Source organism: Phalacrocorax aristotelis, chromosome 5, assembly GCF_949628215.1.
Source record: "Phalacrocorax aristotelis chromosome 5, bGulAri2.1, whole genome shotgun sequence".
In the NCBI taxonomy this organism is placed as follows: Eukaryota; Metazoa; Chordata; class Aves; order Suliformes; family Phalacrocoracidae; genus Phalacrocorax; species Phalacrocorax aristotelis.
In genome coordinates, this window is record NC_134280.1 from 2,835,610 (window position 1) to 2,850,810 (window position 15,201).

General features: G+C 46.6%; 1 protein-coding gene across 5 annotated transcripts in view; it reads right to left on the reverse strand.

Moving 5' to 3' along the window:
- Window positions 1–15,201, reverse strand: part of LYPD6 (LY6/PLAUR domain containing 6) — a 68,770-nt gene that overhangs the window by 4,903 nt on the left and 48,666 nt on the right. For all 5 annotated transcript variants that reach the window (XM_075092786.1, XM_075092785.1, XM_075092784.1 and 2 more), the window contains 2 exons: window positions 4,434–4,594; window positions 2,833–2,931 (listed from right to left, as the gene is read on the reverse strand). In XM_075092786.1, the coding sequence (XP_074948887.1) occupies window positions 2,833–2,931; window positions 4,434–4,551 (217 nt within the window). In that variant the 5' untranslated portion in view covers window positions 4,552–4,594. The remainder of the gene's footprint in view (window positions 1–2,832; window positions 2,932–4,433; window positions 4,595–15,201) is intronic.

The window sequence follows — 15,201 nt, forward strand, 5'->3', positions numbered from 1 at the left end:
AAAAAAACATGGATTTCTTTCCTAAATTTCACGGTTGCAGAGCATCTTTAGAGGCACTTGAAAGCTAGGCTGATCGTGGTGTAATATCCAGGCTGTCCAGCAACACGTTCCATTACAAAAGCATTTAAAAATGAGATTGTTGCTCTGGGTCAGATTATGTGGGGGATTTTTCAGGGCTGTTGATTTGCACTGACCCCCGGCACGACAGACGACACCATCACCTCTTCTTTTGCATTTTTCCTTCCTCTGGTGGAACTGTCTGGCAAAGGCTGAATGACGTCCTTAAGCTACGACATATCTCCAAACACCTACGTACAACAGGCAGCCCCAGGCTCGGCCTGCTAGGAGTGGGTAGGGAAAAACTGAACCTGGTATTTCAAAGGGCCCAGAGTCACACATTGACTTTTGAGAGCCCGTTTCCCAAACCACAGCCTCTAACAAGGCTGTCAGGTGCCACCTGCAACGGCTGGAACGTCACCACGGTGGTGGTGGCCATCATCGAGACGTCAGCCCTCCCACGGGCCATCCAAAAATAGAGCACTGGGAGTATTTTGAGTGCCATATTTCCATACAAATTAGATCACTAACACTGTTTCTGCTTGAGCTGAAGCTAATAAATAACAGAAAACGAGGTTAATGCACAGCAGGAGGCCTGCCTTCTAGGAAATGTTTTTTCTAGTCTCTGTTCAATATGGGGATTCATGTGGTTCCCTTTAAGTTCCTACATTATAGTTAATGAAAATATTCTGGTTTGCTTGGTTTTAATAGCATTCTGTCCTCAAGAAAAAAAAAAAAAATAATCCATACAACTAGCAAATACCAGGATGGAGATTTCTCATTTTCTCCCACCACTTAACCCAAGCAAACCAACAAGGGTTCAGATCCCTGCAGCGAGGGAGGCAACGCCGTAAGCATACCCCTCTGGCTCCCAGAGATAAGGTAATTACCTGAGCAGATAACCCCGGAGCAAGCCTGGAGCCACACCTCAAACCTCAGGCTGCATTTCTGCGGCTTCCTTACACAAACTCAAAGTCACATTTGAAAATTAAAGCAACAAAGAAGAAAAGCTGGCTTAATAAAAGCTTTCTGATGTGGAGGTGCATTGGATGTAAAGCTAAGAGACGCCAACAAAAGCCATCAGCGATGAGGCATCCCAAAGCGACGTCTGATTTCTGCAGAGCGGAGAGCGATGACACTGTCAGCTTTGCTTCCACTGCACAGCATAAGGACAGAGCACCTAAGCCATAGCACCCGACCCCTTTCCCCAGTTGTCTGAAACACAGTGACTGCTGACTCAGCAGTGCAAGCCCTGGTCTCCCCCAAAAGCCGGCAGCGAGGGGCTGGGGGCCCGTGGCGCAGGCAGAGCTGCGCTCCAGCCCCGGGGCACGGGATGATGGGGCAGTCTGGGCACCGACATGATCTGCCTCGAGTAAAGCCTTATCGAATCCTTCCATTTTAAGAAGTTCTCTATTCCAAAGATTAAAGATAGACTCAGGTTTCCAGCTAGCCCCTTCTCAAGGCTAAAACCCCATCCTTACTTCACAGTGGGTGTTTGTACCAGCAGGCAGGAGGGCTGGTGACCATAACTAGCGGCTCCGTTCAGGCTGAACACAGCTGGTGAGATCCAGATGCACCAAAGCATGGTTTTCCCCTCCCCTAAACAGCCATTAAGTACTAACTTCTCTTTCCAGATTAGCATTTTTTGGGGGTCAAGTCATTTCTGCTGGTTGTTACTGAAGGCAGACCTCGGAGTCGCGCGCCTCTCCTTGCACAGCGATCTATGGGTAACGCCGTCCTTGGTCATTTAAACACCACCTATTCCTGTCGAAGCTGGGAGTATCCATGAATATCGGTCTCATCTGATGCCAGCCAGCCTGATCTCTTTTTTTGTTGTTGTTGACGTTGTGCTGATTTGAGCTCAAAGCAAATAAATTCTCAGGCAGATAACGCGCTGTGACGCAGGCTGCAAACACAGCTGGTTCGTCCCTGCAGTGCAGGTTATGGTCTTTTGTCTTTCCAAAGTAAATATTTTCTAAGGGCATTTGTAATGTCCCACAACAGACTGCAGGCATTCCGGATAGATGCTGGACAGCACTGCCGAGCCTACGGAAAGCACCAGGGAAGCGGTAAACCCAGCAGCATCCCTGTGCCCGCGCGGCCCCGGCTGCCTCCTGCCCACACGTGGTTCCCCCACTGGCGAGGACATGGTCCATGTCCAACCTGTGTCCAGGGCTTCAGCAGGGGCTGTGAGCAATCTGAATGCATGTGAGTGTCTCAAAAAGAGAAGCAGTAAGGGAGGGGGAGATCTGAGGGTCTCACCGATACCTGGATCTGATATTTGGGGGCCCGTATCCCAAAGCCCTTTCTGAGCTGTTCCCAACTTCAGACTCCGATGGGAGTTATGAGCCCAAAATACTGAAAATATCTTGATGCCAGCCAAAAAGAGGCAGCCTTGGCTGCCCTGAAGCGCGGGCTCGTGCCATAGGGAAGGGAAGCAAACAAAGCAAGGACTGGGCCCGTACTCACCAGTAAGAGAAATCCAACCCTTAAATACATGTCAGCCTGATTTAATTTCCAGCTGAGCCAGAGGAGCACGGGGAGTAGATGAAAGTCCTAAATTTCATCCACCACAAAGAGACAGAAAAGCTTAAAGGATTAGTCATATCTCTTACACGTCTTTCTTGTTGAGGAGGCTTACAAGCAGGAGCAGCAATCACCAGCATCCGAGTACACGTAAGGAATAATGGGGGCTCAGTGCTGTCCCCACTGCGGGGACAGTGAGAGGTTCTTGTAAGGTGGGTTTAAGTGAAACGCTAGCATGCAGCTGGTTACCTCTTGGGCAATAGACATCCGGAGCCCATCGGTTGCATTCATAATTATCTGCTGCCTTTTCACAGGTGAAACACTTAAATCCATGAGGATACGGTGTGGCTGAAAGGAACAGACAATATTCCATTAACATGAGCCAATTAATCCGGTTCTGCTGTTTTTCAGAGGCACACAGCAACGTCTGTTCTCTTTAGACATATCTGCCTGCAAGTACGCCTGTCAACTTCTTCAAGTTGGTCCGGATTTGGAAAAATCCCATCACCGATAGCAGCGTAGGAGAGGCACGTACAGATACAATAAGGACGCGGTTCACTCTGTTTACCTAGCAGAAGTGCCCACTGGTGACTTCAAAGGGAGTTAATGTGAGCACGGAGTACTTATTCTCTTGGTATCAGAGCTCACATCCAATACCGCTACTTTATCAGTGCTGATAACAAAATATCAGATGGATTAAAATACTTCTGGAAACTGTCCCACCGGGAAAATGAGCCACCCTGTTTGAAGGCAGGCTGATATCCCCAAAGGAAAGGAAAAAAAAAAATCAATTTGCTGAACCTCCAGTTTTTAACAGCAGACCCCACCCTAATTTATCTTGCCAAACAAGAAGTGTAATGTCTTAAGTGGTCTCCTGGCAGGGCTTCTGTAGCACATTCAATACATCTTCAAGATGCTGCCACCTTCTCAAGAAGCCAAATGGTGAACGGATCACATTTATCTCCATGGGATGAAGTAAGCTGAACCTCCGCAGCCCCACAGGCCACATCTCACCTCTCCCTCCTCTCCACCTCCTCCCCTTGCCCACGGGCTCTGGGCCAGACCCCGTTCGGGTGTGAGAGGTGAAGCAAGAGGCATTCACTGCTTGTTTCCCCAGAGCTCCTCTGGGTAAGGGCCAGCAAGTCCCCTGGGAGCATCTCTGGTGGGGCTCGTGCTGCCCTCAAGGAGCAGCTTTGGGGTGGGACAACACAACAGCACGAATTAAATTCACTGCTCTCTCCCTGGACCTCTAGCAGGTCACAGATATGGCATAAAACGGGACTTTCAATTTGCTTGTACAGAATATAAATTTTTCAGCCAAATTCAGAAAGGAGACGAGTTTTCACTGGGAACAGATGGCAGCACAGCTCTCCTTCTAGGATTAATTAAGGTTGTGGCTGATGAAGTGAACAAAACTAGTGAAAGGACAGTCCATGGAAGATGTAAAGATACATAACTTTGCTATAGCATTGCTTCAGGGAGTTGGTGCCACAGCTGCAAATGGTCACATTTGGCCCTTGCTCACAGCTATAGATGTGCTTGAGCAAGCTGTGCGGCCGGGGGGCTTGGCCTTGTGGCCAGGCAGAGTATTGGAACAGAAAACAGTGAACGAAAAGCTCCTGACATACTCAGCAATGGCCCATAACCCTATCTGTCCTTTAATCCCTCTGGGAAGCAACAGTTTGGTTTTATATCAACTAGTTTCATGAGTACTGGGGATAATTATTTAATCTTTGCTCAGCACTCGGCTCAACCCCAATGTTTCTGCTGCCTTAACACACGTTCTCCCTCATCCTTACCCCCATGCCGCAGCCGGCCGTGGCTTTGCAGCCCCCGCAAAGGTGACTTACTGGAAGGGTGGAGGTAGACGATGTCCTTCACGGTGAAGTCCCTGGGCTGCGCGGCTGGCAGGCAGCCGGCCAGCAGGCTGAGCAGCAGCACCCACGCCGGCGTGGGCTGCGAGGCCATCGCCGGGCGAAGCCGTACTCATACGGCGGCCGAAAACCCTCACCTGGGCAATAGCAGAGAACAGGGGTGAGCAGAGCAAACCCGCGAGGAGCGCAGCCACCACCTCGGCCCCCAGCAGCCCAACCTCACGAAAACCATGATGCTCCCGTGAACCTTCGGCTGCCCTCCCGCAGGGGCGGGCAGCGGTGCCGTTACTTTGGCTCGGCTTCAGCGACATCCCTGGCACCGCCTGGGAAGAGGACTCGGGCAAACACTCTCCCAGCAAGAGAGCTGCAAATGGGAGCCAAGGGGAAGGGTGGTCACGTTTGTCACTGTTCACAATTTAACTGGTTGGCGACTGGTTTTCAAAAACCTCAGTAGGATGATGCTAGTCATTGGAAACTGCACTGCAACGGGGTTTAACTGCTTTTAGAGAATACTGGAAAACTGCACAGTTAGACCGGGAAGAAAGGAAACGGTAGCCAGAGACCTGTCGGGATGCCCGGCGAGCAGCAATGGCTCTTCCACCCACACTCCAACAAGGGATCACACCTTCCTAAAATGCACCTTTCCGGCAAACCAGAAGCTCCGCGTTACTTCCCACGTATCTCAGGAAAGATGAGGAGCTCCAGCTGCTTCAGGTTATCTCTAACTTCAGCTGGATGCTGTTAATGACAAAGTGATTCATAGACTCATAGAATCATTAAGGTTGGAGAAGACCTCTAGGATCGTCAAGTCCAACTGTCAACCCAACACCCCCACGTCTCCTAAAAAAAATTATTGCGTTTTCCTCATCCGTGCTCCAAAGGGTCTTATTCCCTTTGTGACAAATGATGCAGGGTATTTCCCCCACATCCCTCAATGAAGGGAACTAATATAAGCAGAAACAAATACCCCCGTGGTACCACTCGTGAAGCCATCCCAAAAACCAGCAGCTTTCAGGAGCATCCCAACCCCTGCACCCAGGCTGTGCAGAGCCCTCCAGGAACAGACAACACTAATACATTGCTAAATACACATCTCTCATTATTACAGTTCCTTAAAAATGATGAAAACGTGCCTCAGAAACCAAATGGGACAGGAAAGGCCCGAGAGGAGGCGGCTGCCGAGCCAGGCAGGAGCCGCCGGTTTCCCCCGGCCGCTGGCATCCATCCAGCACACACAGCATTGGGGTATTTTTCCCACTCAGGCTGACCAAGAGATCTGTGATACCCAGATATTTCCTAAGCAACTTCGAAAGTGTGGTAGCTATTATTTAATAAATCAATTTTGGGTTGTTTTTTTTTTTTTTTTTACAGGAAAGATGTTCCAGGGGCAGTGGCGCAACCTTCCACCTCTGCTTCCAAATGTTTGTCTCGCAGCAGCGACCTACGCAGGACGAGCAGCACAATGGCCGTCGGGGGGGCTGTCATTATCCTTGGCTCTTATCTGAAAACAGCCCTTTATTAAAACACCATGAAATCCATAAAAATAGTGAGGGAAACAGATAACACACAACATGGTGCATTAAACTCTGTTGTTTTAACCTTACAAAGAGGGAAATGCCAATTTCCATTGGGTTTAATCCACAGATGCGTATCGGCCAGGGGAAAGTGAAATCCTGGTTAGAAACAGAAAGGAAATAAAACAAACCTCTCCCAGCCACGTGAAAGATGAAAGAAATGGGACCAGCAGCTCCCTTTGGGGTCTGGAGGAGGAGTCCCAAGCAAAGCCAGCCGAAGCCCACCTCGGTGAGGGAGCTGGGTACACGTGTGGATTTAGGACCATTCACATTTTTGAGTTCCTCATGGCTAAATACACACGGGCCTGGAGCTGAGCCGGCCAAATGCCGACGCTGCCCTGACGCTCCCGAGCCGAGGACAGCAGGAGCCATCAGCCGCACAAGCAACGGCGCCGGGTAGACGCGCTCCAGTGCGGGAGCGTTTGCTTCTGGGACACGTGTCTGTACGTCACGTAAGTCACACACGATGCTCGGCACAAGGAAACGAGGTGTGTTTGGACTCCTGAGCTGAGCCTCTCCTTTCCTACGCAGGAGGAGGCCAGTCCATCACCGGACACACATCAGCCTCTCCGCTCACTGCTTGACCAGAGCCACTCAGCGGCAAGTGGGTTTCACATGTGGAAACTGCTTAACATTCATCCTGCTGAGATAATGAAGGCTTGGAGGACAGAGGGCTTGCTGGATTGTGTTTTTTTTTTATCCCAAACAAAACAAAGCAGATTTTACAAGCCCCTTTATTAATTTCAAGAAATCAGCAGTTTGCAGTGAAACTCTGTCGGTTCGCAGGGGCTCAGCAGCAATCCTGCATTATAGCACAAAAAAAATTAGGACCCCCATCCCAACGAGAGGAGCTTCTCATAGCTCAACACAAACTCTCAGCAGCAACCTATGATTAACGTAGGTTATCAACAGAAAGGACAAATAGCAATATTTTAAGTTTAAACATAACAAGATTAAAATAACAGCAAGAATTCCTCCCAAGTATAATTAAAAAATGAATTTGTAGGGTTTTCTCATCGTAATCACAAAAAGCACTTGTATTTACAGCTCTGATCAGAGTCTTCCAGTTGAGGACACCAGTTTTCCCTCTATAACACGTGCTCCCTTTTATGGGATCAATTGCTTATTCAGCCCATCTCCAAATGTCCGTGCGTAGCTGTTAGTACTTGCCTCGTCGTCAGATTCAGAAGACAAGTGGCTGTTAGTCCTGCCTGAGAGGGTGGCAGAAACCATCCAGCTGCACGCTAAAAATACGCACATCGTGCCTCTTGTAATTGCAAGTAGCTTAACTGCCAACACCGCTTCTAATGAGCTGCAGGAACCACAAATGAATATATAGAATTCACTTCCCCACCTCTATTTTATATGTTTGAAGCAGATTTAATTATAGGTAAGGAATTAAAAATTTTTAAAAAAGCCCTCTGTGTTACAAAACATCCCTGCTCAGACCAGAGCAAGGCCAGCCCGGCCGCTGCTTTGAACTATGGCAGCCGCTGAAGTGGAAAGTATTTATTGAACGAAACGCCTGCCGCCGTTACAGTCACTGCTCTTCACAGCAAGCGTGTTCTACCTGGGCATTTCATACACAAATAGTGTAAAAATAGATATTTCTGCGGAGACAGAAGCACCTTCTGTAAGCTACTCGAGTACTCAATATTTCACAAATATTTTGACTATGTACACACGGGCACACGTAGTTCTGTCTTTCACAGGGGACAAAAACACACGTACAAATACACTGCGTCCAACTGAGAAAATATTCCACAGAGAGTGAAATACCAAAAACTATTTTGAATAAAAACCTATTCAATAATTACTGCTCAGCACAGTAATTCTGTGAGCACGCTCGTTCTCTGCTTTTACGCCCACACATAAAACCAAAACGTAATTGCGTTTTTGTTTTTAAAGGAAATGCACGTATCTACGGATGCGCTGTCTTAAAACATGCAGATGGCTGACAAAAAATTGTTTTCAGTTACACTTTTTTCCCCAAAATCATCCAAAAATGACGTTTTTCTGCAAAGATGGCTGGCCTTCGTGAAGCCTGTAAGCCCTAAGAAGCTTCATCAAGGGCATGGAGACTTTTTCTCTTGCTCACAAGCCCCTTTTAGGTCACGGCTTTCAGCCAAAACTGCCAAACGTTGTACAAAAATACCTTTTCAAACAGCGATTGCTGCCATATCAGCTAGTAAAGTGCTAAACTGCTGCTCTCCAGCGCACGGGCACGCATTTTTTCCTTCTGAATTAACTCGGCTCCTTTCCAGCTGTAGTAGCCTCCCGTGCATAGCAGCGTGCACGCACCAACCGAACAGAGAACGGCATGGCCCGCTCTGAATTTGATACCGGATTGCAGTTAGGGGAAATAGTCACATGGTATTTAGATCATACAGTCTGTTTATAAAAGGTCTTGGGCACTGACACAGAAATCCTAGTTAACTCAATCTTTCCAGCTTCACCAGCACCTTTCAGACGGAAAGGCATCCCCATCCCCGCTCTGCAGCAGGATTACTTCTTCCTGCCCTTTGCCCTAACACGGCGCTATGGAAATTAACCATTAAATTCCCTAAGCAGCAGCCCAATTGCCCATTTGTCAGGTCTCATTAGGGTGGCGACATGTCATCCCCTCCGTCACCAGCGCTGGGGACAACGGAAGGCCCCCGTCCTCCAAGGAAGGGCCGGGGGAGCCCTCGAGCAGAAGCGCTGCCAAACATGAGACCTCCGGTTCTGGGGGAGACACGTTGCTGGAGAGCACAGCTATTTGTGAGGATGCATTTGTCGCTCCTGTCCCTCTCGCAAGCTCAGTAGATAGTTGCTAGCTGGCCTTCACCGACGGCCGTGAGCTGGGCTGCTGCCAGCTGCAAGGCTGCAAACATTGCAGCATTTCAGGAGAAAATAAAAACCCAAACAAGTCAGACACCAAATCTTCCCCTACAACCATTTGGCCAAAGCAAGGCAAGAAGGAATTCCTGGTTTGCAGCATTTCTGTGGTTCTCCTCCTTGTGCGAGTACAGCAGATGCTGTGGTGTTCGGTGCCCCTCCATCTCCCTCCGCGGCAGAGGAAGCATTGTCCTGCTCTCCCTGGACGTCTGACACAGGTGGAGGTTGCCCGGCCTCACACGAGGTTGATGCTTCTACTGACATCTTGGCTGCACCTTCCTCCTACATCTCCTCCTCAATGTCTGGGCCACATCTCCAAGTTTTATAGCTTACTACCTTATTTCATCTTGAAGGCATTTTCTCTTATCTCTTCACTTGGAAGAGCCCCCATCTCACAGTGCCCTAAAGCAACACTTCTTTCAGATAGATAAAACAGTAAAAGCCAGCAAAAGCTCCCTCTCAGCAGGCAGGAGGCGTATCAGCCCTGAAGTATCGAAGCGCAGCATGCCAAAGTCACAACATTGGTCAGAAACTGGAGAAACCACAGCACAAGTAATTTGCTTTTGTGAGTTACACTGTGCAAGGTCAGCTGGACCATCCTTCGACTATGTTTGATGATTATTCATCAGTGATAAACCAAGTCAAAGGAGCTACAACCAGCGTGGCAATGCTGGAAGATCTGTTCCTTGATGCAAAGCCTACCCAACCGTAGTTCCAACTTACGCACATCACCACTGCGACTTCCCCAACAAATGCAAGAGTTAATTCACTGTTCTTTACATGTCTTCCTGCCTTTCTTCCAGTCTACATAAAGCTACAGGTTGGAGCTTCCACTACCGCAACTCTAATGTACATATTCATTTGCATCTCTCTACAGCGTCGAAAACTAAACCCCAGATCTCCATCTCCGGAATGCCATCACTGTCCAAACAGAAATCCGGATTGCAATGGAAGTTTTCCCACCTACCAGCTGTGCAGGATCCTGGACAGCAATCCCAGACACTATTTGCAACTTTACCAGCTCTAACTGCAATTTTCCCCCTTCATCCCTATCCTGCTGAATTATTAACATCAATTTTTTTTGTTGTTTATTCTGTTTATTTCCTCCCTTTTGGTTCCTACCAAAAACATCAGAAAAGTTTTGAACAAAAATTGGAATTAATTCGAATTGCCTTCAAAATCCAGCCTCTTTCCACTTGCCATTTAGAGAATTTTCTTTGGGGTTTGGCCCTGGGAATGGTTAAATATATGTCACCCTCCTTGTAATATGGGATGTGGTGAAGCACATGTAACTTCTGAGAAGCCGTGGGAGCTCTTGCAAAGGGGTTCGCTACCTCTCCTCAATTACAGAAGCAAGAGTAATTAAACAACCGAACACAATTAGTGCACAAATTACTCCCAGAAACGTGGATGATCTAATCGCCTTGCTACTAATTACAAAGCCTGTATTTCATTGAGCTAAAAGCCCACGTCCTGGGGAAGTGAAGGGGGGTACAATATGTTCCCTCTCACGCCATCTTCCCTCGGATGCAATTTAATCTTTAACAAGATGCGATTTCAAGATTATTTTAGAAGTCCCACATTGCTTTTATTTTCAACCTGTATTATTTATATTTTCTGTCTGACTAAGGAAAGTGAAGCTTTTCTTAGGACCTGTACAAACCCTTCATCTTTTAATGAGTTGTAGTAAAACATCACTTACATTCATGCATCCCCAGAGGATAGTTTGGCTTCAGATAAACTCAGAGGAGAGACAAAACAGATGAATTCCACTCGAGTATTTCAGACACTTACTATTTGGCATAAATGACAGAAAAAAGTTAGATTACAATCCAGGCATGCCATGATGTTCATATGAGAAAATACAATTTATGCAAATTAATTGTCAAACTGGGAAGACGAGATATTCAAGGTTAGACATAACTCATTCCCACTTCACTCCACCGTGTATAACACACAGTGGTGCAGGGACACCAGTTCTTTTAAAATTACATGTAATATTCAAGAGTGTGACTCTGAACACTTCTGAAGTAGCAGCAGGATGGACACGGGTGATCTAATAAATCATTTCAAGACCTGTCCCCCAGGCTTTTGCACGGCATGCAATAGAGGCAGCAGGGGCAGCGAGCCCTGAACTCAACGGGGTGGGTAAGATTGGGATTCGGCTCAGTTTGGGAAGTTTGGAAGCCGGCACTCACCCCTCCCGTGTCTCACTGCACATGGGCTGACCTCAGTGTGCACGGAGCCCCCAGACAGCCCGGCTCCATGCAGACGGAGGATAAGGAAACCATGCGTGAGCACAAAAATCCTGGGATTTTCCTGCTAATAAGCAGCAAAAAACCCACTCACCGAGCTCCAGTGGCCAGGTCCCTCTGCAAAGGGGAAGAGAGCGCGTAAATTATTTCCTAAATAAACATTTAGGTTCACCGGGGCCGCTGAAAGGGCTCCTGTCTCCAAGGCAGGGATGCTATTTCTGTGGACGACACATAGCGTATGGCTCCTTTCTGCTCATTGTGGAAGTCTCATAGAAGAAGAAGGTGCAAGGCTCTGTGCAGCTGGCCCCAGGGCACCCAGGGAAGGTTTTGTCAGGACAGGGAGGCTCTGACTGCGGTCCAGGGTTGGCAGACACCCCATGAAATGGTGCAGGCAGTGGGCAGGTGTTGGTGCTCTCCAAGGGAAAAGTAGAACGAGGTCCTAAGCTTATTCAGTAAGTTAAATTTTGGTGAGGCTCAGCATGGCAACAGCAGTTGGGATCAACCTGGGCCATCTTTACTATTTACATTTACCCAATAAGCAAGAGAATTACGCTTAAAACATGGGGAAGCACTGACGACACCACTGTGCAATGCATCTGCTAGGAAAAAATACTGCAACATGTTACCAAATATATGTAGGCAAAGAGTCAGAGACGCCAAAGAGACAAGTGAAATCAAACAAAACAGGAGAACGTACCCCATGCTTACAAAGAGATAGATGGCAAATGATCTAATCTGCAACCAAGACATGAAATACTTCAGTAAAATAGTTTCCTGGTCTCTGTACTAGGCTAGCAGATATACATATACACAGCAGTTTTAAAAGATGAGATGAGCCCACTGAGGTTTTAAGGTTACATTTTTATTAAGTCTAGTAGACTGGGACAGTCTAGAGACCAGGAAGATCATCAGCACAAACTCAGTATTTCTAAAGGATCAAAGGAACGACTGCTTAGCCTAAGGTCAGTCCTGGGTAAACTCACAGAACAGCCTGTTTGTGCTACAGCAACAAACATTTCAGGTTGTAAAAAATTGCACGAGAGGGTTGGTAGGTTCTTGCGGAAAAAGGTCTCCAAGCAAACCCATCGTTTTCGAATGGGCAGGATTACGGCTCTGGCTGTGAGAGGAGGCTGTTACACAGAATAATTGGGGAGAGACCAAAGCAGAGAGCCAAAGCACCGAACCCTTCTGATTACAAAAATGAGTTCAACCCAATTAACCAAGCATGCTTGGGCCAAATTAAAAAAAAAAAAAACACAACAGCTTAGTGACATCTCAAAATCTAATTGGTGAAAAGAGCATCTTTGAATGAAAATACTTATTTTTTCCACTTTTCTATAAGGCTAGGTTCAGCATTTTTGTACCAAAAGTATTGACAACAAGAAATTTCTTGTATTAAACACAGCAGAAGACGTTAAAGACTGAGCTGAAACGCTTGCCCGTCATGCAACAAACTGTGCTTTAATAAAACCATACATCAATCTGCACCATTGTGTCCTCGCTCTGCTGATGCCTTCCCCCTCGGCTCTCCAGAGCGGTTTGTGACAGTTCTTCTCGGACATCACCCCGCACATTTGACATGCTAGATTAGGCACCGAGTCACAGACTGCTCGGCATTGACCCAAGGCAAGCTTTGTAGAAGTTCAGCGATCAGCCCCGAAAACACGACGTTGTGGAAATGAGATTTTATTATTATGAAATAATTCAAAACTTGAGCTTTTCCCTTGTGGAAGAGAAACGAGAGCTTTTTCACCAACATCAGCGTAAGCAAGGTTGGGCCATTACTATTCCTCACGACGGGTGAGATATTAATGAACCCCCAGCTTTAACCATCCACTCTGTAGTGCCATGTTTCCCCCCAACACAATTTAACATATTTATGTAGTAGTTAATGAACACCAGGTGGTATTGTTCCAGCCCCAGACCCGCGTAGGTCAGGCTGCAGAAGGGCTCTGTTCCCTTGGCAGTTCACCCGGAGTTCATGCCATTTTTTATTTCCCGACCCACACGTGAATTCCCGTTGGCACAAGGCAACAAAAATACCAGCAAGCCGCAAAGGGAGGGGACACGTCTGAGGACAACACGTCTGGTTTTCCTCATTCCCAAGGAGCACATCTCAGTCTGGGCTGCAGGAGACACCGCACCGATAACCCCCAGGGAAATAATTGGGAATTTTCTCACCGTTCCCAGCTATACTTCATGGCACCTACATAAAGTTTAATGAACAATGACCCAAGCCTCGCACAACGATCCTTTAGATAAGTATCTCATTCTTATTTTTCTCTTGATAGAAAAAAGTAGCTCATTTTTGTGTGGGTTCACATCTAGCAGAGTCAGAGGTGGCACCCAAAACCTGGTTTGTGCATCAAAATAAGTAAGACCTTTCTCTTGCACTATTTTATTATTGTACTGCCACCCTTTGCTCCACAAGGACTATAAGACTTTGTAGGAAATCTCTCCCTGCAGAAATTTCCATGATTAGTTACATTAAAAGAGCAAAATTAATCTGATTTCACTTTTTTTTAAAATCACGTGTACTGAAATTCAGACAGTTTTCTCGTAAAGCTTTACTCAGTTATTCCACTGCCATCCCTCCGATTGTAATGCATCTTTATTTGGTATAAACATTAGAAAAGCTACATGTCATTAAAGTCATGTAAAAGAAACCCATATTAGAACTGACCAATTAGTGTTCTTTCAGCTGCCTAGTTAATCCATGGAGTAAACAAACAGTGCCATCATTAATTCATTCAGGTTTTCAATAGCTTTTCCAAAAAAACAAAACCCACCATAACCCAAAACAAACAACCCCCCTGCTTCATATGACTTTCAAGTGTTATTTGAGTTCAGTGGCCAATTAATTACTTGGCACTTCTCCTCCCAGAAAAAGCCATTTACTTCCTTTATTTTTCTAACTTGTTGGTGAAAAACAAAAGGCCAATTAAAAGAAAGCAATCGCCTCCACCATGATGGGAGGCTATAAAATGCCATCCCCATTTTCGCCACCACTCCCCATGACTGTTTCAAGCTTCCAACGCCTCACCGATGGGTTTCAGCTGAGAAGGAGACCTCAGCGTGCTCCCTGGTACTTGTCCGCACATACCTGGCCCGCGAAGCTGAGCGGCAGATAGATCTGCCTTCCTACAGAAAGCTCTTTACCCTTTGCTTTGACAAAAAGCCCCCCTGCAGTAGCCTCCCACCCCTGTGAATGCCATTACAATGTACAGATGAACTTGCCCTGCAACCTGACTCAAAGGGAGCCTAACGGAGCAGCAGAGTCTGCTGCACCTGCGTACATGCAATTCGCAGCGCAAGCCGAATAGCTGAATTAACGCTAGTTTTGATTCATCCTTCTGAAACAAAAGTGACCCGAACCACTTTGCTGTTCAGAGCTCGGTTTAGAGGCAACTACTTATAGAGTAAATTAACTGCAGGCAGGAAACTCCAAGGCTAAAGCAGAGGCACATTCGTTCCCTCTTGTACCAGTTTCCTTGTGCATTTACTTTTTCGTTTGGTTTTCATACACGCTCTGTTCCCTCCCTACGTTTCACTTATAGCTAATCACTGTCAATCATCCCTCCATTTTACTGCGTACAAATTGCATGATCAAGGATATGGGCATAATGCAGTTTTCTCATCAAAAATACTGATGTTATATGACATAGTTTAATAGGAAAACATTCCCATGACCATTAATTATCTGCTAACATGTCATAAAGCTAATGCATATATTTATGTTTGTTCTTTTTTAATAACAGTAAATCAAGACGCTGCACAGAGGTAAACACTTGCAGAATCGCTGCAAGTGCAAAACCAGGCTCAGATCCTCCTGGATTTCTCACAAAACCAGACCTAGTCATTTGTAAGCAGTGTCAGAAAAGGATTTTTTTTTTTTTTTTTTTTTTTTGCCGTTTTTGCTGTTGGTTTGGGTTTTTTGTTTTGCTTTGTGGTTGTTTATTGTTTTTTCTTCCAATTGTCACTGTAACCCTCCAGAAATAATTACCTGGAGCTCATCAGTTATTTACTGTGTCGATTCAT